Raw genomic sequence first — 24,400 nt, 5'->3', positions numbered from 1 at the left:
TGTTTGTATCGCTGAAACGAAATAACAAACGTCAAACTGAATAACATAATAATTTTATGCGCATCAAAACTTATATCAGTTTTGGATTTTCAAAATAATATTTTATAATCAGTGCATCGTCTTAATTTGTATGGAAAATATGGAGGAAAATAAAAAAGAAACGTTACCGGATGCTGAGTGTCCAATTTGTTGCAAACATTTTCCAAAGGATTCAATTGAAGTGCATGTCAATCGTTGCATATTTTTGAATTGTAGCGAAGAAACAACAAAAGACAGTACAAATAAACGTTCCTTCAGAATTTTTAATGCGAATAAAACAAATGCCATGGCATCGCCACCGGGTAATGCGAACAAGAAAGTGAAAAATACAAATGATATTAAGGAAATACGTTCCTCGCCATCGACCAGTTCAATTAAAACACTCCAACCATCATCTACCACAAATATTATAGCGGTTAACGAACCGCAGGAAGGCGAAAAGCCAACAAATGTCGTAAAAAAGTCCATACCGTTAGCCGAAAAGATGCGACCAGAAACTATTGATGATTACATTGGACAGAATCATGTAATGGGTAAAGATGCTTTGCCTACATATAAATTCACTTCCATTTTATGTTTACTTTATTTCGACTATTTTTAAATTATTTCTATCCTTTTTGTGATTCTTTTTTCCAGGTAAAGATGCAATTTTGCGAAGGATCTTAGATCGAAATGAAACGCCAAGCATGATTCTCTGGGGTCCACCAGGTGACATTTTACAACAATTACACCCAAATTTCTTGCAATAAAAATGTGTTTTCTTTTTCACACCAATAGGCGTTGGAAAAACTACCCTCGCTCATGTCATTGCCAATCGATGTAAACAAACACAAAACATACGATTTGTTAAATTGTCAGCCACTATGGCCGGTGTAAATGATATCAAACAAGCTGTTGCAGCTGCAAAAAATGAACAAAAATTTGGACGAAAAACTATTCTATTTATGGATGAAATACATCGATTTAATAAACTGCAACAGGTACAGATGTTGAAGAAATTTTTTGAGTTCATTAAAAAAAAATGTGTTTATTTTGTTTTTTGACAATGCCGCTTTTTCATTTAGGACATATTCTTGCCGCACGTGGAAAGTGGCGTAATCACATTAATCGGAGCTACAACGGAAAATCCGTCATTCAGTTTAAATTCCGCGTTGCTAAGTCGATGTCGTGTCATAGTTTTAGAGAAGTTGACAACAAATAACATCCTTGACATTCTAAAGCGTTCGTTGAAGTTATATGAAGCCATCATACTGACCCCAGATGCTGAATATCCATCGTTTAAGGATCTTGGATTCATACCAAAGTAAGACACAGTTTATTTTGCCATCTAATCGCCCGATAGATTTCATCATGTATTCAGTCTTAATTATTTTACATTTGCAGAGTTGGTGTTGAAGAATCATCATTAAAATGGTTGGCTGAAATATGTGATGGTGATGCTCGCATTGCTTTGAATAGTCTCCAATTGGCCATGGAGTCTCTGCAGGAAAATAATAACGGTGACACAAAATTCAATGTGAAATTCATGTCGCTGAAGCAAATAAAAGATGGCATCAAGGTGAATCGACTCATTTCTACTTGACTATTTACACAATTTTTAACAATCTCATTGGTTCTTGCTTACTTTGAATAATAGCGTTCCCACATGTTGTATGACCGTCAAGGTGATCAACATTACGATATGATATCAGCATTGCACAAGTCAATTCGAGCGTCAGACGACAATGCAGCCTTGTATTGGTGCACAAGAATGATGGTTGGCGGAGAAGATCCAAGATATATATGTCGAAGACTTGTGCGGGCGGCCAGTGAAGACATAGGTATAACATTTCGATTCGAATTCTTGTCATTTTAAGTTTTTCATGCGATTTTTCCATAAATATAGGTTTGGCCGATCCACAAGCAGTTGGTATTGCTCTTTCGGCATTAGATGCAGTTCAATTGGTTGGGATGCCAGAAAGTGATTGTATCATTGCACAAGCTGCTGTTTACTTGGCGCGAGCACCAAAGAGTCGAGAAGTACGGAAGTGAAATGTTGTTTTGATGTCAATTTTTTTTCAATACATTTACTTTACTCTGGATTGAGTTTACACCAATTGTCATGGATTGTTTCAAATATTGAATCATTTTTTCGCTTTCAGATGGACAATGCACTGGCAGCATGCAAGCGTGACATAAACGAATGTAAAGGTCCACAGCCGTCGGTGCCACTACATTTGCGAAATGCTCCAACAAAATTGATGAAAGATCTTAACTATGGAAAGGGATACAATATGCAGCACAAAGATATTTCAGGCTTGGAATATATGCCCGAAGGAATGGAAGATCGTGATTACTTCTCGTAGCAGTCGTCTACTATCATCGTCATTTGACAATTATGATTTGTGATTGTGATATGTAGTTTGTGATAATTGGTCACTGATAAGAAATAAAATGCGGTATGGCAATAGAAAATGGCAATCGGTGCTATCAATTTTATTGAAGTTTGATTGATAATAAATTACGGAATAAATTAGCGGAATGTTGTAAGTAAATCAGCAAACGTACGTGACACTTTCAAATGAATAACTTCTCTTACCATTGTAAAATGTTTGTAGTAGTCCAGTGCATTGACACTACGAGAGTATTACTAGCATAAGTGATTTTTTACGGAGAATATGAAGAAGAGAGTAAAAAATATGAATTGATAAATTTCTCACTTAATTGTAAACGTCTTTTTATTCATCCGAATATTCAATACTTATAATGTTCAATTCATGTATACTAGTTAATATTTTTTAAATCTATGTCTTATTAGAATCATTTGCCAAATCAACTGGCTTATCAATTAGATTGGGGACACAATTTGCATATTTTTCATAACTTTACGTTCACGATCTACATATTTTAACAAGGTGATTTATATATGATTTATGTCTTGGTTTTTTTTGAATACTCAAAGTGCGAAAAACTTGTTTCTTCTTTGAAATTCTTCCAATTTCCTTTCAAGCTATTTTTCTTTCTTATGTGAATCTTCGTGAATTATAACTTTTTCGTAAAACTGTCGATTAACAAACAAAATCTTGGATTAATTAGATCCATCTTACCCGAAAAATCTCTTAATATTTTTCCTTAATTTTTCTTTTGTATGGTGAAGAACAAAATAACAAAAAAATGTATGTTCTAATTTTCAATTTGGAAAACATTGGAATAATTTTTTTTTCTTTTTTGTTTGACTTATTCAAACGTATCTATACCATAAATCAATATAAAATGTTTGAGATGTTCTCTAGTGCAAATATGCACTCAATTTAATGCTTGAAGTCGAATGTATTTTTCCTTCTTGGCATATTCGGTGATGGATTGCTTCAATTTGTTCAACACTGTTGCTCTCAAGTGAATGTTGAGCGGTGGTGATTTTCGATAATAACGGCTGCGTTCGCGAACCAGAGTATCGTACATCTTCGCTGTGAATGAGCTGATTGACACGTCCAATTTCAAGCAACGCAATTCCGATGACAATGAAACAACATCTTCGATGTTTTCCCGTTTAAACGACCGAATTCCAATCAAACAGACATCCGTAATGCTTGGCATATCCTTTAACCATCCAATGATTTCATCCCAGGAATGTGAGTGCAATCCCACCTCAATCTTGATTGAGTGTAATTTTTTCAAACCGGCCAAAGTTTCTCGCCAGAATTCTGGCTCCACCTCACCCCTATACATCCCATGTTTCATACTAATAGAGAGTTCTTCGAGTGATGTGTTGGCTCGCACTGCTATCATGACTTGAGGAATCAAATGGTACCACTTGACGTGTAGAGACTTCAATGTGGTTAATCCTTTATTCGTTGTTTCTGATATGTACGAATTTGGAGATATCGATAACCGCTCGATAGCTGGAAACGCTGAGTCAATCTCATCCAAGCTTATTTCGTTACGCATGATGTGATAATGGTATAATTGTGTGTTGCGTATCCCAAAGTTGCTACAAATGAATGACTTCAACGTTGGCATTTGTTTTTGAATAAATTCTGTCCAGGATTCGCGTCTGACACAAAAATCATCCAAATCAAGTTCATACAAATTAATTGTGTTCAATACAGACATAAGCTGTCCCGTTACATGGATTTGCTTCAGTTTCAACGACTGCAATTGTGAACAAGCAGGCAGCAATTTTTCCAAGCAATTCTCAAATTTTTTGTTTTGTTGACGATTTTGTACGATATGTAGTTTTTCGATTGTCTTGATGACATCCGGAATTTCTGTGTTGAGTTTCAAACTTTTGTCGTCATTCATGTCGAATATAATCGTTACCTTTTTCAAATGGCCGGCCGCACATCGTTTACCAATCAGCCGGAGAATTTCTTCGATTACGCTCAATTCAGCTTTTTTCCATTGGATGTCACTTTGCTTGATTGATACCTCGGCCACAAATTGACCAAGCTTCTTGAATGCATGTCGAACGGAATAGACAGGACGTATTTCGGATATATTAAGAACACGATTTGGCATGATTTCTTCAGCGATGATTTTTCGAAAATTTTCGCCTTCATCACACATTTTCAGTAGATCGAATAATTCCAAGTTATCTGGAATGAATATATTTCATAATTATTCAACTAATTTCGTGTTTCATATTCGTATAACTCACCGAAAATCTTCTTCAACAATTTTGCGTCCAAGAAATCTAAATAAAATTTCGGCCCTTGAACGAGTGTCGGCTTTGAGACCTCAAAATCCTCAATCGGAGAAAATTTCTACAAAAAAGACCCGAATGAAATCAATTATAAAACTGAATGCCATTTTTGACAACACCAATTGAACTTTTTTTTACTCACCAATCGCTTAGGTTGAGGAGCATTTCTATCCTGTAATAGTCAAATCAATTAGAATTCAATTATTGATATTTTTTGGAATTATTAATGGAATTAATTATACTGGCCTATATTAAATTATTCGATCTGTATACTTACGCGGTTGATCGCGACCACTACACCATTTGGTGATGTTTCCATATTTTCAACACAAATTCACTCCAAAATACCAATGTTTTGAAATGAAAATGACTTTTTTTCCTTTGATTCAATTCAAATTTGAAATCCGAACAAAAGCAAAAAAAAAAACACGAACGATTGATGCTGCCAAGTGTTGATAATCGTGAAAATGTTGCTTCTTTCACTGGATTTTATCATTTACATTTGATACATTGAACTGTTTGATACTTTATGTACGATTCGACGGTGCAAAAAATGGCGCGGGATTTCGTTCACATAACAGTTAATCAAGAAATGATGCTCCTGTATTAATGTTGAGCTCAGTGAGAACAATCGACGAAGCGTGATAGTTTGAGACATTGATCAATTATCGTGCATCAAAAACATACGCACACTTGGTGCACAAAAGTAAAAATGACACCACTCTGTTATTATAATTGTTGTGTGTGTGTGTCTGACTTGAACAAAAATGAATGTTTGTGGCCAAACGTATTTTTTCTTCATGTGAAATTCATTTAATACGCGTTGCATTCGCCATCTATGGGCATTTGATGGTATTTTTGTGTTGAAGTTAATTAGCTTTGCTTATATTTGTGAACTTTGCGACAGTAACGCCATGAAAATGAAAATCGCGTCAACTACGTCAAGACGTATACATTTGTAGTGCAGTGTATGTGTAATCTTTCATCGATTCGGCAGTGAGGAAGTGTTATTTGTGTGTTCTGTGTCGAATAAATTATTTTTTACAATTGTAAGCAAAGTTTAATCAAAATGAAAAATTTAATAAACAAAACGAATTTCCAATTGTAAAATGGTTCGGTATTTGTTGATACAAATGGTGTGCGGTATTTTTTTTTTAATTGTTGGCTCATGGAATTTAGTTTGTTGATTTGTGCAATAAAAATGATTTGAGGGTTCTCTGTCTCTCTTTCGATACATAAAATATTTTTGGATGACATATACACAAGATAAGAATAAAACATAGCTCATATCGATACACACCTTGATTATATGGGGTGAGAAAGAGAGCAAGAGCGAATGAAATGTCTATATCCTCAATGTGGCAATACCACAACTTATAATCAATACATTATGAATTGACAGAAATTTTCAATTTTACTTCATCGTCAATTTGAAAAACGATTTCAACCAATTATCATTTTGTGTTGATGAATTTATTGGCTGAACAAATGAAAGCAACAAATAAATGCTAGCAAAGAGTCGCATAAATGGACACATGTCAATAGAAACGAAATTGTTTGTGAAAATGAAATCGAGTTGATTGTTATTTGGGATGATAAACCATTTTTTTTTCGTTGGTTTCGATAATAAGCCATATATTTGATTGAGTCGCCGTTCAAATTGGATCAAAAACAACATTTCGCATATGATTTGTTAAGTCTGAACTGAAGGATGAGACATTTCCGAAACTAACAAAAATAAAAGGAAAGAACTCCTTTTGTTTCAGATCTGAAATTACTTCATTTAATTTGATTTATATGTAATGAATGAGCGAGAGAGAGAGAATAAGTTTCAACGACATGCTCAGTATGTGACACAACGAATGTGTAAGAGTGTGTATGTGTTAGCATGCAATTGGATTCTTCATTGATATTCACTCCATACACATTGATACCGCGCACTCGGTAATAAAACTTGACTCGAGCCACCGGGGTGTTTTTTTTTCTTCATTATCTTCATAATATATTCTCCAATCTTCGTTTCTCGCTCTGTCATTCGCGTTCGCATCTATTGAAGCATTTTTCGCATTCTTCTAATAGTGCGCCATACACCATACCGTAGTAAAAATGCGCATGTGAGCTACACACTCTATACCAACATGCAAAGAAGTGTAATGTACAAATGGTATTTAATATGAATATATGTTTTTTTTTTTCGGTGCGAAAAGTCGAAGGATCGTCATAGAATCAGTCTTGTTGCCGATATTGTTTTGAGTTTTGAATGCATTTGCTACATCGTGACAACTTCAAAGTGCTAAATATTTCGACAAATTATCAGTTATAAAAGCAAAAAATAAAACTTGAAAATCGGCCAATGAAAGGGAAACGATAACCAAACAAAAAAGTTGAACAAAAAAAAAACCCACTGGCGATTTATTACTGTGCCAAAATGTGGATAATACTTAAAAACGCGAAAAGAATGACGGGCAATTTATACTAACAAAAAAGTACACACGGAGGAATAAGTTTAATGAGCGAACAGTCTGTGTGGTTTTATGAAATATCGAACCAATTTGCAACTGAACATTGAATCTTAGAAGAAGAAAAAAAGAAATTAATCGAATTTATTCTAATGTTAATGTGTGCTTTTTTTCCAGTGATTTTCTTTTAATTTTCATATGTTTGTACAAATCGAGAAACAATCAAACATCGATTGAATTTGAACGTTGATCGACGGATTGCGGAGGAAAACTATAAAACAATATTGTGTTTCATTTCATGTGTGATTTGATCAAACAAAAATTCATAACGAACGACAACGCTTTCAGATTTAAGCAACAACGTTACGGGCAGCAAAAGCAGCAGCAGCAGCAGCAAGTAATAAATCCATACAGCCGATTCTGAAAGTTTCGATAGTGATATCTGGTTTCGAGACATCACGTACATACCATATACGTAATAAAGAGCTGTACTGTTCGAATTTAAAAGAAATTTACTAGAATAACAAACGCTGCTTTTGGATGCTGCTCGTGGCCACATAACAGTCGAATTGGTTGATATATTGACAAAAAAAAAATTTGTGCAAACGATCTTTCGGCAGACGACACACACACATACATACATCGAGACAACGTGTGGGACAAGAATCACTACGATGAATTGCTAATTTAATGTTAACAATTAACGCTATTATTGAGGGGATACGTTGGGAATAGACGAAAAAGGAAAACTTTAGGCGCGAAGAAGACACAAAACCATACGCCGACACATACAAGATATATCATTTAGACCATTTCAAATAGCACAATAACAGAGCAATACTCTTGACCATTTGAGGTAATTTATGTGAAACGTGTATGATTGTTTTTGTGTTTTGTTTATATCGTCGGCGATTAACGATTTTAATGATTATTATATTGGTTTCAGGAAGACGCATCGTAATCGAATTACTGTAAAACAGGTGAACTTATATCTATTTATATTCGGGACGGAACCACTGATTAAATACCAAAGCGGTAAGTGGATGAGTGAATGAACTGATAACTAATTGTTGTTACATTTATAAAATTACTAAATATTTGTCGAACGCAAAATTTTCGAATTCAAATAAGAAACATTTTTTTTTTTGCTCATTTGAAATGTTCAATCTAATATTCCAATGAGACCTTCGTTTTTATACAAAAACTTTGCCAAACATTTCCATATTCTTGTTATATTTTGTTAGAAAAAATCTTCAATTGCTTTCTCAGTGTGAGAAGAAAAAATTGTAACGATCGATAATGTTTCGAAGTAGGAAAAGATGTTACTTGCAAGGAAACATCATGTAAATTGATGGTTCCAATTTGTTCTCTTTCTTTAACAACAACCCCCCATTCCCTTATTCAAAAAAAATGCTGATGTTTGTGTTATCATTTCCTCTTTGTCTTCGCATTGTGAATAATCAATATAGTTATCCAACGTTTATTTATCCATTGAAAGTGTTGACACATTCTGTTGTTAGTTGCTGCTGATGTATTTTTTTCTCGTTCATATAGTTTCACCAAAAATCGAATTAGAAGAGTAAATAGAATATAGGCATGCAAACTTCGTCAAAACTCTATGATATATTTTCCACTTGAACAGATAAATGAAAAAAATCATAATGTAAAAACAAATAGTTCGTCCCCACTTATTTTTCCCATGTTTTGTTATGAAATGTGTTTATTGTATTTACCATCTGCGAGTGTGAATTGTCGCCAGAATCATACGCTCATTAAACTGTTGAATGAGAATAATTTGTTTTGAGTGACACATAGTTACAAGAGCGTGAGAGAGAAAGAGAAAAAAACGCGAAACGATTGTTTTTTTTTTCAATATTTCCGAATTAGAAAAATATAAGCAAAATATAAAGAAAAAAAAACTAAATAAAAAATATCAAACGGAGAGCAGATTGTGGGATTAATTTGCAAAAGAAAAATCGATGACATTCGAAATGGGCATCGTTGTTTAATGAACAGGGTTAGGCCGATTGTACCTGACCGTTACATTTTTTTTAGATGAAACAAAAAAACACAGCAACAACAACAATGCCGTTCGCGTTAATAAGAATATTTGTCATTTAAAATTGTTGCTCACGCAACCCATGAAATTATTCCGACCAAAAGCAAAAATGAACGTTACATTCAAAATAAAGTGAATGAGAGAAAAAAGGGAGAAAGAGATGCAAATAGAAAAGAAATTGTTTTTTTTCTTAAATTCTGTGTATCGCGCACACGACGGCGTTGAAGCCGCCTGTTCATATACACTCACTTGTTCATTATCCGCGCGTAGATATGTACGTCTACAACTGCACAAATTCTCGTTCAAATCAATTGAAAGAGTGTGAACGAAAGAGAGGGAGAGAGAGAGAGATAAAGTACAGAGTGTGTAACTGGAGTAGATTACTCAGAAACTACTACTGCACGCTGATTCGTCTATTGTGCTGCTTTGCATATAAAATGTAACGACGTGCGCGTGTGTGTGTGTGTTTTGCTTTTGATGTATTGGAATTGCTGTACAGAAGCAGAATACTCTCTCTATCTCTTTCACTCCGTTTGTCACACAAACGTATTATGCCATACACATCGATAATCAAGTCCGCACATACTCATATACAATATACAATTTTCAAAATGGCTGCCAAGCAATTTTTCGATACTAATTCGGTGTGAAGTGTTAAATATTTTTTTCATCGCAAAATCAAACAGGAAAATATAGATAAAAACCAAAAAAAAAGTTCTGAAAATTGTTGAGTGCGAAGCGATTGATTTGGACAAATTAAATATTTGATGTGTATTGTTTTCCGTTTATTTCATTTCGTTTATTTCGTTTTTTCGTCTAATTTATTTTTCGCGACCATCGCTTCGTGCAACAATTCTTACCGATGTAAGGGAATAGCAGAGTGAAAAAAAAACATATATATATAAAAAAAAATCGCTCCAAAGCGAGACGAGTGAGAACGAATTGAAGAAAAAATAACCAACAAAGAGTGTGTGAAAATAATAAAAAAAATATACAATTACTTGAAGTGCTCTTGTTTCGGATCAAGGAAAATAAAACAAACAAAAAAAAAAATCCTTTTTACTACAAAACTTTAGGCAAATAGAAATTCTCATAACGAGAACCCAAAATTACTACAGCCAAAGGGTGAGAAATCGACTAGAACGAACATAAAAAAAGAAATCATTCATCGCTTAGGATAAGAAAAACAAAATACAATTGGTAAATGTTCAATCATTTCGACAATTATTTCATGTTTTTTAATTTGAATTTAACTTTTGCCATTCGATTGAAAGATTGATGTGATAAATTTGGTTCGAAATCTGAAACAAATTGGAAAATCGGAAAATTTCCAAAATTATTGTTTATACAAGGAGAGGGCTAAAAAACATACATATAAAACGAGTGAATAATGTAAGTGTGAATGTTTTCGTTGTTGGATTGAAGTAAATTTATATGTGCGGCAAAGGCGCTCCAGCAATATATTCTAAACAGGTTCATTAAATTGATTTGTTGAGCATTTGCTCTCTGTGCGTTCGTACACAATACGCGATATTGAAGCAGAGTGAAGTGAGAACGATGTAGAATAAATGGAAGAAGAAGAAGCATTAGCAGTTGTAGTAGTAGCGAATGAAAAATGTAGAAGCCACTGCCCAATTTTACGTGTGTGTTATGTGAATTTGTGTATATATGAGAGAAACTGTTTAACAAGAACCGATAAAAACTATATATTTTTTTTCGTGTGACTCAATTAATTTTTTCGTAGCAAGCTATTTCTCTTTCTATCTCTCTATGACCGTTAATTCTCTTTTATTTCACTCGTATATTTTCACATGCGGAATTTTCATTTCTGGTGAAAAATTCGTGACTCCCATTTTCCGAGATGATTTCTAATGATATTGATAAGGCACCATAATTTATTGAAATTATAACATTTTCTATAGTCTCAAATCGTATCCATACCAATTTCTGTATGCTCAAGTGTTTGTTGTTTTCTACTTTTAACATAAAAATTGAGAATTTCAGATTGGTCAAAAGTTTTATTCGCTTTATCAACGTACATATTTTTTTTAAAGAAATTGTTTTGTTTATTCAATTTTACAGAGCAAAATGAACGAGTTAGACAGTTTACGACAAGAAGCCGAAACACTAAAGAATGCCATTCGCGTAAGTGTCGACTTCTATAATTGTTTTTCTTCGGATTTTTCGCACAAATAAAATTGTGATACGTGCGCTTTTGATACCGTTCAATGGCAAGCATTTTACACCAATATAAATGTACATTGGAATGGTTTCGTATGTCAAATGGTGATTCATTGGCAGCAATACGGGTGTATATTATCATAATTTTATGGATGTCATACTTGCATCATTGTGTATGCAAAACTGGCTAGTTTTTTGCATTATTTTGAATGATGCACGTATGTGCATGGGAGAAATCGGTTCGTGGTATGCAATGTGGTATTGTTGACAGTGTGAATTAATCATCGGTATGTATGTGCAATACACAAATGACATTATTTTGCTCGTTGATGAATTGCCACCGTTCAATTGCCACACCACATTCCATACATATTGAATTTGTATAAGCAAATCAATGGAAATAAACCGAAAATTATTTATGAAATAGGATGCCCGAAAGGCCGCATGTGACACAAGCTTAGTACAGGCCACTAATAATTTGGAACCTATCGGCCGCATTCAAATGCGCACGAGACGCACACTACGCGGACATTTAGCTAAAATTTATGCTATGCACTGGGGCAGCGATTCAAGAAATTTAGTATCAGCTTCTCAAGATGGAAAATTAATCGTTTGGGATTCACATACCACAAACAAGGTAAGTGTACCACATTTACGGCTATACTTTCCATTGAAATGTATTCCAATCGAAGTACTTTACTTATAATCAAAATGATTTTTTTTACAACATTTGATATTAATTTGTTGTAATGTTACAATGATAGGTGCATGCAATTCCGTTGCGTTCATCATGGGTTATGACTTGTGCGTACGCTCCATCTGGCAGTTACGTAGCTTGTGGTGGCCTCGACAATATATGTTCAATTTATAGTTTAAAAACCCGTGAAGGTAATGTGCGAGTTTCACGTGAATTACCTGGGCACACAGGCTATCTCTCATGTTGTCGATTCTTGGACGATAATCAGGTAAACAAATTCGTGATAAATGTCACATTTTTATTCATTTTCAAGAATTTAAAAATAAAAAATATCGTGTACGCACGTTATCCAAATTATAGATAGTAACAAGTTCCGGTGACATGTCCTGCGGTTTATGGGACATTGAAACTGGTCAACAAGTGACATCATTCATGGGACACACTGGAGATGTGATGGCATTATCATTATCACCACATTGTAAAGCATTTGTTTCAGGGGCATGTGACGCATCAGCCAAATTATGGGACATTCGAGAAGGTCAATGTAAACAAACTTTCCCAGGACATGAAAGCGATATTAATGCAGTAACGGTGAGTCAAATTGCCATTTAGTTTTGGGCAGGCGTTTGACTTTATTTTCTTTGCTTTTTTGCTAATAAACATTTTTCTCCACTTGTACAGTTTTTCCCGAACGGTTTCGCCTTTGCAACTGGATCCGATGATGCAACTTGTCGTCTATTTGATATTCGAGCTGATCAAGAATTGGCTATGTATTCACATGATAATATTATTTGCGGTATTACATCGGTAGCATTTTCGAAAAGTGGTCGACTTTTATTGGCCGGCTACGATGACTTTAACTGTAATGTTTGGGATACTATGAAAGCAGAACGTGCAGGTATGTAACTAAAATGATTTTTTTATAAATAAAAAATAGCTGAAGCACAAAATTCATGATTTTTTTCCAAATTACCGCAATAAAAAAAAAATCGTGCCGAGTTTTGTTGTGAACTAACTCAATTGATTGGGCGTAGTCATTAACAAAACCGAATTCCAAATGCATTTTCTAGTTTTTCATTCCATTTTCATAAGCGAATCGTAATTTTTTTAGAACGAATAAGCAGATTTTTTTTAACCCCTTTTCAATGTAATTGAATCAACAGGCATTTTAGCTGGTCATGATAATCGTGTATCCTGTCTGGGAGTTACTGAGAATGGAATGGCAGTAGCGACAGGATCATGGGACTCATTCTTGCGAGTGTGGAACTAAGTCTAATCGAGAAAAGTCGCTGCATTTATCAGCACAGAAAAGAAGATGGAATGAGAAAAAAAAATATAAAAAACACAAACAAAAATACACAAACACAAAAACATATTGAGAAAAAAATGCAAGAAAATTCTATACATATTAAATTTAATTTAAACTCTAAGAAATTGAATGATAAGAAAAAAAAAACAAACCAATTCAGAAATATTATGTTCATAACGTTTAAAGAAGAAGAAAAAAACACACACACACACACAAACAATTGGTATATAACAATGATATATCTGTATGGAACAGAAAAACAACAAAAAAATATAAGCAGAAACTACAAAAAGAGAAATGTTTATACAAACAGTTAACTGATAGCGCCAACAAAACGAAAATCAAAATCAATCTATGAGATTGATAATTTACCGCGATGATGGAAAAACCAATGAACGAGATGGAGTTGAAATGAGCACTTTTAAAAACATGCATTTGATTGTCGTTCGGTAATGGTCGTTTTTACCGGGCCGCATCAAGCCAATACAATTTGGATCAAAATGATTTAAAAAAAACCCGAACGAAGAAACAAAATGAGTGTTTCGAATATATTTGAAATGAAAAAAAAAATTTAGATTTTAAGTCATTTTGTGGCATACGAGCAAACGCAATGCTTGATTGCACGTATTTTCGGTATTTAATTTTCGAGTGTCACAACAAAATGATCCAATCTCTAAAATTTAATCTATTTCACAGAAATGAATGCAATTGTTTAGCAAAAATAAACAAAAGTTTAGATCTCGAAGGCAAAATATCTCTCGAATTGTTTTCTCAGTATGCTTGTTGCGATTGCACGCAACAACAGAAGCAGCAACAGCAAAAATAAAGAGCATCCGAATGCAGGTGTGTGTGTAGCGAAGTTTAATGACTACTCTCCGATGCCCATTCTCGTTGCTTACATTTTGCCTTTCCAAGTCACCAAAAAAAAAAGTTATTTTGTGCATATTTCTCTCTATCTCAGGGTCACAATCAGGGCATATGTTTTCATAATTTAATTTCAAACGCATACACATCTATACATTCAAAAGAATTAAACAAACACTCTCTCATTGGTCGGAATGTCTAGCAGATTCATTTCATCATTCCATCAGCGCGGTATATTAAACATACAGATATATAATTTAATACAAAAAGAAAAGATACAGTTTTCAAAGAGAAAAACATTATAGTTGATTTGAAGAAGAAAGAAAGATAGATTAAAAAAAAAAAACGTTTTTTTTTCTTCGCGTAAATTTCGGCATAAGTTCATGTTATGCCTCAATTTTGGTGCGTTTTTGTTTTGTTTTATGACGTTATTCTAAAAGCAAAAAAAAAGAATCAATTTTGAGGATCGCTGTTGGTTGAACTGTGCGTTTTCTATAATCATTGTTTGCTATTTAACAAAAAAAAAAACTTTTTCAAAATATTTATGATCATTATATGTGTCATCTTAATTTATTTGAATTAAGGAAGTGTAAAGTTAAAAGATGAAAAAAAATACAACCAATTCAAAATCACTTAACCAAGTCACATACACACAAGCAAATAATCGCTTCATTCGTTATTCACCGAATTCTCACGCAACAAATTAAATTGAAAATGTGAAAACAAAATATGTTTCTTGCAACCCAAAAAAAGAGAACAAGAAAGAAAATATATGCAAACGCACACACTGACTAAAAAAGTGAAATACTAAAGCCATGAGAGAATCGCAGAAAATATTGTTTTTGCATCAAAATAGATTTGCTAATTTTTCTTACATTTTCTTTTCTTCTACTCTGTTTCATTTTCAACGTAAATTTGTCGAGCACTTTTCTTTTTGAGATGCTTTCATTATTCAATGTTAATAATTATATGTTTGATGTTTATTTTTATTTTTTTTTAGTTTAAATTTCTTAGTCTAAATATTTCTTTTGTCAAGAGAAAGCAAAAGAGAGAGCAAGAGAAAGCCAGAGGGGAAGAGAAAAGAGAGAGACAGACGTACGGAGAATACCCATTTTTCCGCCATTTAAAAAAACAATTTATTTATTTTATTTTAGTTTTAGTTTCAAATTCAATTATATAGCAAGTGAAAAACGATTTGAAAAATGTAATTTTTAGTGGTTTTATTCTCAATTCGCCTACTTCACTACATCCGTTTGTGCACGGTTTTTTGGTATTTTTTTAAAAAATGACTTCATTCGTATTTCTGAACTCTGGAAGCAACACCTGCTAAAAACGTTGTTTTTGTTGCGGTTTCATTTTATTCCCATTTATCTGAAGAAAAAAAAAATGGAAAAAAACTTCATCAACGGCAGGGAATATGCTTGATTTAAGTTGCTTTTGATTGTATCGATAACTCAAATTGCCAGTTATTCAAAAATTAACATTGTGAGGCGCTTTCTTTCATATATTTTTTTTCTTTTTACAAAGAGTAAAATACTTACAATTTTTCTATTGTCTCTCTAATAAATATTTTGAAACAGGTGACGGTAGCTTTTATTCACGCACATTGATACTCCGGAAGATTGACATAAAAACAATTTACAAATAATAAAACGGCAATCACAAGCAGTAACTATTAATAGTTGCTCCCATCTATTGCTATAAATTTCAAAATGAGCCACAAAATCTTATTCATTCAATTAAATCTCCTAAATTGAATGGGTCGACATTTTGCTGTGTGATAAATAATAATATTATGAGCCAACAAAAAAACATTCTACTTATATTCAGAAGGAAAAACTAAACAAACACCTGCACAGAAAGAGAAAGAGAGACAAAATCTATAGTAAAATCATTCGATTTTGTTCGTTGATTTCAATGTTTATTCGTCTTATATTTATGTTGTAGTGAGTGTGTGGATTTTTTTCACATTTTTTTTTTATTGAGGAATGAAGAATGCTTCATAAGGTTTGAGTAGGATCATGCAAAACCAAAACCAACACACAAACAAACAAACAGAAAACAATTTAAACTATTTAATACGATAGACTTTATATACAATCACTAAACTGCTTCAAAAGAAAAATGAGAGAAAGGAAGCGGGGTAAAAATGATCGCAAGGTGTTCATTTGCAATGAATTCAATTGCAAACTAACAAAAAAAAGACCAATATATTTGAAATCAGTTGAATTTAGTTCATGCTTCAAATCTCGATTTTTTTCAATACTAACGATCTAGAGAATAAATCATCTCAAATCATCTCGTCACATCAAACATTTACCACAACAACACACACATACACACACACAAAAAGCGTATAATTCGTGAGAAACATCTTTCAAAACAACAACAAAAATAAAATAGTCTCTGTTTCTTGGTCGATAAATGCAGCAAATTTATCGAATTTGAACAAAACCAAACCAAACAAAAACAATTCAAGTGGGACAAACGTTGCTGATAATAATGAACATGAACAAAAAAAAAACACACACACGATTTGAAACTAGCGATATATGCAATTCGATTCGTGTTTTTGTCGAATGAATTTATGCGTATGAGTTATGCAGCGATATTGCAGGGAATATTCATGGCCGAAGATGGTTCTACATTTTCTACATGTTCTTCACTCCAAGCAATTAACTCCAAAGTATTTTGGAGGCGCGAGCTTCATTGCTCACAGTTTAAATCCATTTCAAAGCACATATCGAGTACCATTTATCACTGACAAAACGCTAGGGGCACATATAATTATTCTTCGAGTATAGCATTTTTAGATAAATGAATCCAAAATAAAGTAAATTAATGGTTTACATTTAAACAGGAACAAAATAACAAAGCAAACAGAAGATCAGAATTACAACGGGGTGCAAAGTTTACATAAACGAGGCGTGCATTGGTCACAGTCAAATGAAACACATAATGCCCAAAACGACATAATGGAAATACAAACTTACACATTAAACATCAAAACACTTCTACTTTTTTATGAAAAAAAAAAAAAAAAACAAACAAAACTAACAAAAAACGTGCACATTTCGTTCATCAAATTATTCGCAAAATACGATGGATGTCGAATGTCGCCTCTGTTGTGACTGAGCCTCAATAGTTTAAAACCAACAAAAAAACAAAGAAACAAGAACTAATGTAATATTGAATATAAAAAAAATAATAATAATTTTTAAAAAAAATGAAATTGAAGCAAAAGTGAAAAACGTGGAGCATAAATTTAGAAGAATAAATTATAACAAATTTTGTATTTCTTATTTAGTACTTGAAAAAAAAAAAACATGATGAAAATGAAAAAGCAGCCAACAAAATTAACAAATATTTAAAAAAAATGACAAAATGGAAATAGAAAATGAATTCTATTCAATAAGTAGTGAAATGTATTTTATAAAATACAAAATTACCAACAACTGAAACAAAACATTTTTGCATACATTCAAACGACTTCACGAATGTTGTTTTGACATTTTGTACAGTCATTTGTAATTGCAAACAAACTATTTACTAGTTCCACACACACACACACACATACACAACACACATTTAATAAATCCATAAATGAACAAAATAATATTAACACTATGTGCAAGATAAATATGAAAACAAATTTATGAAATTAATCATTTAATCTCTCTCTGATTACATTTATTACAATCGTGTATGTGTAACAGAGGGCATGTGTTTTATATATTTTTTTTGGTCTGGCACACATTCAACGCAACAATATTCCATATATTTCAGTCATTCACTCACTTTAATCAAACGCATACGGTGTAGTCAATTGTCGAGGACGACAATTTTATGCGTTTGATAGTCTCACCGGTTTCTGGCCCAAATTATTTTTTTATATCCACAAACAAACAATCAGCTAACGCTTACATTTTATAACCATATAAATCAACCGCAAAACAACAAACTGATAATGTGTTTGCACAAAAACGACAAAGATATACAAAAAACGTTGTGATTTGATTGTCATTCATATTTAAACATTTTTTTTTAAAAGAAGCAAAACTCTTATCAAATTGCACGTGTGTATCACATGCAAATAAATGTATGTATAGCATTTAAAAAAGTGAGATGAAAAATGTGCACTTTCTTTGAATTCAAATTCCAAAATAATTCATGAGTACGTTTTCATTTCGTTCAGAGGAAAATGGATAAAGAGAGTGATTTTCTATTTCAATCGATATTCAATTTTCATTGCCAAAAAGACATCTAATTAGATGGTTTTTCATTGAGCATTTTTCTGTCGATGCATTTTTCCAATCTGAAATAACACAAGATTCTTTTCGCCAAGTCATTACGGGACTGTCCCGTCAAAAAAAAAACGATCAATTTTTAAACATCAAATGAAATCAATTTCTTAATTATGGCAACAATAACAAAAGATTTTATGACACAATCAATTTCCGTATGCATGTATTTTTCACAATTCAACATAAACTACTCCCGATACGGTGTTGAAATGAATGAATGGCGAAATTTAAATGCCAAGAAAATCGAAGCAATCAGTTTTGAAATGGTAACAGTCGATATATACATATTACATTTATACACGAACAAGATACCGAAATAATATGGCAAGTTATATAGATAAAAAAAATATGCAGGAATATAAGACACTCACACTACTAAATAGATTTGTGATTCCATTCAACAAAAAAAAAAACAAATTGTTTTGCATTCCAGTTGTAAAACTTGACCAATTTCGTTTTTTTTATAAAAAAAAGTCGTCAAAACTTGCGGCCATCAATCAACTGCTTCAGTATTTTAATTATTGTTATTCTATAACAAATAATCTCCATCCGATTCTCATTCATTTCACAAATTTGCACAAAATTCTCAAATGTCTATAGCAGATCAAATATATAGATATATCTTTTTGGGTTAGAATCAAATAATGCCGATTTTTTCATACCGTTTTTGTCTACAGTACAAAATAGAGTTCTTCTTCGTGAATAACAAAAAAATAAACTAATCATCCAAAACAAAAAAATAATAATAGCATTTATAATGTTAAGGGAAAGACGGGAAAATCAAACCAACCAGAAAAAAATAATAATAATCAGTAATTATAAAATAATGAAGCAAGATTAAATTAGACAAAATGAAATAGGTTGTGTTCAAAATCCAAAAAGAGAAGAAAACACATTACTTTCGCCGATCAGTGAACGCATAAAATAAATCCTTTATAATTAGTTTAAGATGAATTCTCAAATCAAATTGGATCACACACGCAATATAATTCTTATCACCAGCGATGGTATTTTACGATACACATACTCACACAATTTTGGCCACATGTTTTACACACAAAATTGAACAGATCAATCGGACTGTAGAAAATTTGTCTCTTTAAAAACAAAAACAATTTTAAACGATTTCATCTCGTGTTTACTGTAGCGGATAAATCGCTTCTCTTTTTTCTTCACATCATTCTCCTTCGTTCGTTTTTTTTTCGTTACATTCATTATATTTTTAAATGATGAAAAATCCCGCAGGCAAATTTGTATTCATCGATAATCTCCCCTCTCCATTTACCTCCAAAAAAAGCAAGAAAAAATGCGAATTTCGACGTGTCCAAGAGTTTAAACACAGCGTCTTTGAATTCAAAATATATTCATTTCAAAACCACCCTGTATATATTTATATATATAATGAAATATTGAATAACGATACACACAAACACAACAAAAAAAACGAGTGATAAAAAATTATTTTAAAAAAACATAAAATGATTTTTTAAAGTCTTTTTTTTTCTCAAATTACACGATTGAAGATAAAAGCAAAAACTCTTATAAAAAAGGCAACAGTGAACTACATTCATTTTTCACATCACACCACAAAATCACTTGCAATCATTATTAAATAAATGCAACAAAGTAAAAGAAAAAAATTAACAAAAAAAAAATGAATTTTTTTAAGTGAACATTTACACAAGAACACAAAATTCACGCAAAGAAAAATGAGAACAAATTAATAAAAACAAAAAAAAAACATATTTATAATATAAAAAACAAAATTAGCATTAGTAATTAAACTAAAGTATAGAACGAATTCATCATTTCACAAGTATGCAGATGAAGAAAAAAAACAATGTTTTTGGTTTTTTTTTTTCAAGCGACTCAAAACTCCAAAACTCACTTACATTCAAACGAAGAAGAAAAAAGATGGAACCAGTTGCCACAAATTGCCATTAATTATTATCCAATAGTGTAGTAGATGCTCTTCAACGCACACAACAAGTGATTGAAGAAATCTACATCGGATTTTTTTTGTGCGAAATGTGTTCGAGAAAAATGAAAAAAAAAAAAAAAAAATATTTTGAGCCAGCAGCCTTTGTGTCTTCTCAAATAGTTTCAATTTTGTCTGTTGTGATGTGCTCAAAACACATTTTTCTACACCATGGAATATTCGTGTTCAAGTAAAAAAAAAACAGCGAAAAACAAACAAGAATCGTTCCTGTGTTAGATTCAGACGCACCTTCAAAAATGAACAATACAAAAACAACAACTACCAATAACATTTAAATACACAAATACACAACAAAACCCAAAGGACTTAAGTTTCGATACTTCATAAGTAGATCATCAAAAGTCATCAATTAAAAGCAAACAAAAAAAGAAACTGATAACAATAAATTGACAAAAAAAAAAAACAACATATTGATAACATAGTGACCGATTGAGCTGAGAGGGTTTGATCGATCGACAGTGGTACAAATGTGCCATATTACATTCGAACGTAGTTATATCAACGAACTAAGATTAAATTCTGCACAAAAGTGTGCGGTACGAAGCCAAAGGCTTCATAACACACAATCAACTAAACAAACAAAACAAAACTTCTAAACAACACGTTTGTGGCACTGCCGGTTCGTCCACCGCTCAGCCCAATCAAATGTCCAAAACGAGAAAAATAAATTGATTTAATGAATGGTGAAACAAAAACAAAAAAAAACATAAAAAGTAGAATCTCACGTCATTTTTTAAATTCGACTGCAAAAATCGCATAATACATAACTAAACAATTTATTACAATTTGCTATTATCTGTTTATAAACGATTAATTGAATGAAATGAGGATTGCAACAATTGAAAAGCAAAATAAATAAATAAAAATGAAAAAAAAAACATCAACTCTCATAAGGAACCTAGAGTTAAAACATGATACCAAAGTCACAGAAAAAACCTACAAAAATTATATATGATTAAAAAAAAAGTGAAGAAGAAAAGCAAAAAAACATCATGTCAACAATATGGATTCATAAACTTAAGTTTGTCATTTAAATGTTGAGATTAAACAACAACCGCAACTAGATACATTATTAATATAAAAAAATAAATATGTAATTGTGTAACTGATAAAAAAATAGATTGAGCATTTTTATTTCAGCGTTCATTTGCCTGTCTTCCCATTTTTCGCATATACACATTTCCATTTTGATTTTATCGATTTTTTTTATCGTGAAAGCAGCCATACAGTTATGACTCATATTCTAGCGAAATGCTGTACTTGTTTTCTCTCACTAAAGTTTCATGCATTTTCTCCCACTCTTTTAAGGTGTGGTTCGTTGGGCACTTTTCATGTGGCTTTCATATTTTCCGGAAAATTTAGCTTTTGCCAACTAACTTTCGTCACTGGTTTTTATATGACATTTTAGATGGCGCTTTGACAAATAAATCAATTGACCGCATTTATGGAAAAAGCTATTCCACACGAAGTAAGTTTTCCCAAACATGTTCCTTTATAAAACAAGTGGTAGATTAAAGGGACGTTTTATGGCGTGCTTTTCTTTATTGGAAGATTCAAATTGTGGACATTCATTGTTAAAAATATATAATATATTTATGTTATTCAGCAAGCTTTTTGATACTCTCCAAAACTTGAACCATCTTTTCATAGAATTAGAAGCAAAGTTTTATTTTTTATTCGAAGCTGGATACGTGCTAAAAAAGTACTCTTAATCTATTGAAAATTGTGGTATTTCAATGTTTCATCTAAAATAATGTTTTCAAAATCGCTACACATGTTTGCATATTAAGTGGGTAATGCTTCCAACCGTTGGAACCTTTGATGTTCGAGCATTTTTCATTAAACATATCTATATTATTTGATCGCTGGGTGATAATAAAAAACAGTCTCTTTCAATGATACTATCATACACTTGAGAGTTCTAAAAGAATAACGAAATTTAATTCATACATTGTTGGTTTTGTATCAATTCAAATACATACAAAGACAAAAGCGACTGGATCCATTACTGGATGAATGCAGAGGATAGTCAAATTTCTCGTATTGACCAGAACTAAATGATACAAATAGAAGCACGACGAACTGTAACAAGTTTTAAAAAAACTGACGCATATTTCGACGACAGTTCCAACAGCTGAAAAGCCAACAATCTGGTCGTGGCGACTAACGGCCAGACCAATGGCAGGAAAGAATTGAATGTACTCATGCATTTTGGAGGAATTGATTTTTTTTTCACTAAAACTAAACAGTTATTGCGATTTGAATGCTTTTGAAAAAAAAAAAAACAGTTCAAAAGTGGTAGAGATTGCAGCTGAAGAAATTTGAACAAAGAATGAAGAAAACAACATTCAAAACATTAATCACACTAAAAAGACACCATTTAAATCATTGCAGACTGAAAATTTCAGGGGGGTGCAATCAAAATTTCTTTAATTTTGTAAAGCGGTAATTGAAATTTTTAAAAAATTGTAGGGGGTAACAGACACTTTCAAACAAATCATCATGCAAACAATTGAATTCAAAGATAATCGAGGTTTTTATTTGCGCGTGTCTCTTTCCAGTTAGTTCTTTTTTACTTACTTCGATCTATAGAATTTTTAAGACAATTTATGATGGGAAATCCAAAAAAATTTAAGGGGGTAGTTGAAATGCCATCTAATTTGTAAAGGGGTAATGCAAAAAACTTGATGTCTCAGGAAGGGACATTATTACCCCCCTCCCTCTGATTTAAATACCGATAAAAATGTTTTTATATCTTTTTATAAGGAGCCTATTAAGAATCTATGTGATTAACGGAACTTTTATTTGATTAAAAACACACATTTATGACATGCCACTATGCGTGAATACAATCAACATTCCGTAAATCTATATTCACTGTAGTTAAAATAAAATGGGGTTCAACGTATACATACTCGGAAAATTCGCGGTGCATTAGCAAAATGTTTCTTAATTTAGCTTTAACGAACAACAGGTTCTCACGCAAGAATTTCTTTCTTCACAGAGAAGAAGTGATTCTCTCAGCATTTCTTTAAGTTTACTTAAATTTTCGTTGAAAATGTTCGAAGAATTATCACGCAAGAACTATCTCGCCGAGAAAATAGTACGAATACATCGGAATAATGAAATAGAAGGCACCAGCAAGGCAATGCAGTACCACGGAATACAGTATTCTTACCAGGGGTTCAATTACACTCATATCCTGAGAAGTGGTTTTGAAATACTTTTAAAAATTTATGCTCTTTTGTCAAAGACGAGTTTTACAAGATTTTTTGAAATTTCTTTCATTTTGTTTATCGAAATGTTCCAATAGGTATCTGATAATTTCATCTGTGCGATCCAGCTGACGGTATTTCCATGTTTTCCTAAAAAATCTACTTACAAATTGCCGATAATACAAAGTTTCCCAAATGTATTGCAAATAGTGCTGATGGCATTTTATAACAGAAAAATCTGAATAGTGTTTCTCACTAACATACAAGTTTGTTAACGTTACAACGAACAACCGTAGTCAAGTTATGCATGTAGTTCCTGACCATAGACACGCAATTGTTAACTGAAACTGTAACACATAACAGAATAGAGCTTGAAATGGGCCACATACAAAAACTCATATCATCTGTTATTGGATGTCAATGGACACCATATTCCGGACAAAAAGAAAAGAACATGCCAATATGAGCATGCGCGTTCACCTGTTTTCCCTTTATACATAGTCTAACATGGTGAAAAAGGCCTAACATTCTACGAGTTTAATGTAATATTCAACATTTCAAGCTGTACATTTTTAATTCAAATTATCAAATAC

The 24,400-nt window shown here is 32.3% G+C and overlaps 3 protein-coding genes across 7 annotated transcripts; 2 read left to right on the top strand and 1 right to left on the bottom strand.

Moving 5' to 3' along the window:
• Positions 1 to 23: 23 nt before the first annotated feature.
• Positions 24 to 2,513, top strand: LOC116345216 (ATPase WRNIP1-like). The gene is made up of 8 exons (XM_031774412.1): positions 24 to 572; positions 676 to 747; positions 817 to 1,019; positions 1,104 to 1,342; positions 1,423 to 1,597; positions 1,676 to 1,859; positions 1,925 to 2,058; positions 2,181 to 2,513. Exons 1-8 carry the CDS (start codon positions 131 to 133, stop codon positions 2,382 to 2,384), a joined length of 1,653 nt encoding a protein of 550 aa, XP_031630272.1. The 5' UTR covers positions 24 to 130; the 3' UTR covers positions 2,385 to 2,513.
• A 225-nt stretch (positions 2,514 to 2,738) lies between these two features.
• LOC116345009 lies at positions 2,739 to 5,436 on the bottom strand. The gene is made up of 4 exons (XM_031773977.1): positions 4,998 to 5,436; positions 4,863 to 4,892; positions 4,676 to 4,781; positions 2,739 to 4,613 (listed from the first exon to the last, which is right to left on the bottom strand). Exons 1-4 carry the CDS (start codon positions 5,037 to 5,039, stop codon positions 3,325 to 3,327), a joined length of 1,467 nt encoding a protein of 488 aa, XP_031629837.1. The 5' UTR covers positions 5,040 to 5,436; the 3' UTR covers positions 2,739 to 3,324.
• A 212-nt stretch (positions 5,437 to 5,648) lies between these two features.
• On the top strand, positions 5,649 to 21,297 carry LOC116345010 (guanine nucleotide-binding protein subunit beta-1). Of its 5 annotated transcripts, none has more exons than XM_031773979.1 (9): positions 5,649 to 5,769; positions 7,357 to 8,035; positions 8,126 to 8,214; positions 11,321 to 11,383; positions 11,847 to 12,056; positions 12,184 to 12,384; positions 12,477 to 12,707; positions 12,798 to 13,014; positions 13,280 to 21,297. In XM_031773979.1, exons 4-9 carry the CDS (start codon positions 11,327 to 11,329, stop codon positions 13,384 to 13,386), a joined length of 1,023 nt encoding a protein of 340 aa, XP_031629839.1. In that variant the 5' UTR covers positions 5,649 to 5,769; positions 7,357 to 8,035; positions 8,126 to 8,214; positions 11,321 to 11,326; the 3' UTR covers positions 13,387 to 21,297. The 5 variants fall into 5 exon arrangements, with proteins under 5 accessions (XP_031629839.1, XP_031629838.1, XP_031629842.1 ...); XM_031773978.1 differs by having other exon boundaries at positions 7,357 to 8,053; XM_031773982.1 differs by lacking the exon at positions 7,357 to 8,035 and having other exon boundaries at positions 5,684 to 5,769.
• Positions 21,298 to 24,400: the final 3,103 nt, after the last annotated feature.

Source organism: Contarinia nasturtii, unplaced genomic scaffold (genome assembly GCF_009176525.2).
Source record: "Contarinia nasturtii isolate CC-2019 unplaced genomic scaffold, AAFC_CNas_1.1 Cnas_scaffold_1240, whole genome shotgun sequence".
In the NCBI taxonomy this organism is placed as follows: Eukaryota; Metazoa; Arthropoda; class Insecta; order Diptera; family Cecidomyiidae; genus Contarinia; species Contarinia nasturtii.
This window is presented reverse-complemented; position numbering and strand designations above follow the sequence as displayed.

What these genes read in the sequence shown, in the direction of transcription:
- LOC116345009 (XM_031773977.1), bottom strand. Translation starts at nt 5,039, where the DNA reads ATGGAAACATCACCAAATGGTGTAGTGGTCGCGATCAACCGC. An exon ending in TAGTGGTCGCGATCAACCGC is followed by an intron (nt 4,893 to 4,997) that starts GTAAGTATACAG and finishes TGACTATTACAG; the next exon opens with GATAGAAATGCTCCTCAACC. An exon ending in ATTGTTGAAGAAGATTTTCG is followed by an intron (nt 4,614 to 4,675) that starts GTGAGTTATACG and finishes TATTCATTCCAG; the next exon opens with ATAACTTGGAATTATTCGAT.
- LOC116345216 (XM_031774412.1), top strand. Translation starts at nt 131, where the DNA reads ATGGAAAATATGGAGGAAAATAAAAAAGAAACGTTACCGGATGCTGAG. An exon ending in TGGACAGAATCATGTAATGG is followed by an intron (nt 573 to 675) that starts GTAAAGATGCTT and finishes TCTTTTTTCCAG; the next exon opens with GTAAAGATGCAATTTTGCGA. An exon ending in GATCTTGGATTCATACCAAA is followed by an intron (nt 1,343 to 1,422) that starts GTAAGACACAGT and finishes TTACATTTGCAG; the next exon opens with AGTTGGTGTTGAAGAATCAT.
- LOC116345010 (XM_031773979.1), top strand. Translation starts at nt 11,327, where the DNA reads ATGAACGAGTTAGACAGTTTACGACAAGAAGCCGAAACACTAAAGAAT. An exon ending in CACTAAAGAATGCCATTCGC is followed by an intron (nt 11,384 to 11,846) that starts GTAAGTGTCGAC and finishes TTTATGAAATAG; the next exon opens with GATGCCCGAAAGGCCGCATG. An exon ending in ATTCACATACCACAAACAAG is followed by an intron (nt 12,057 to 12,183) that starts GTAAGTGTACCA and finishes TTACAATGATAG; the next exon opens with GTGCATGCAATTCCGTTGCG.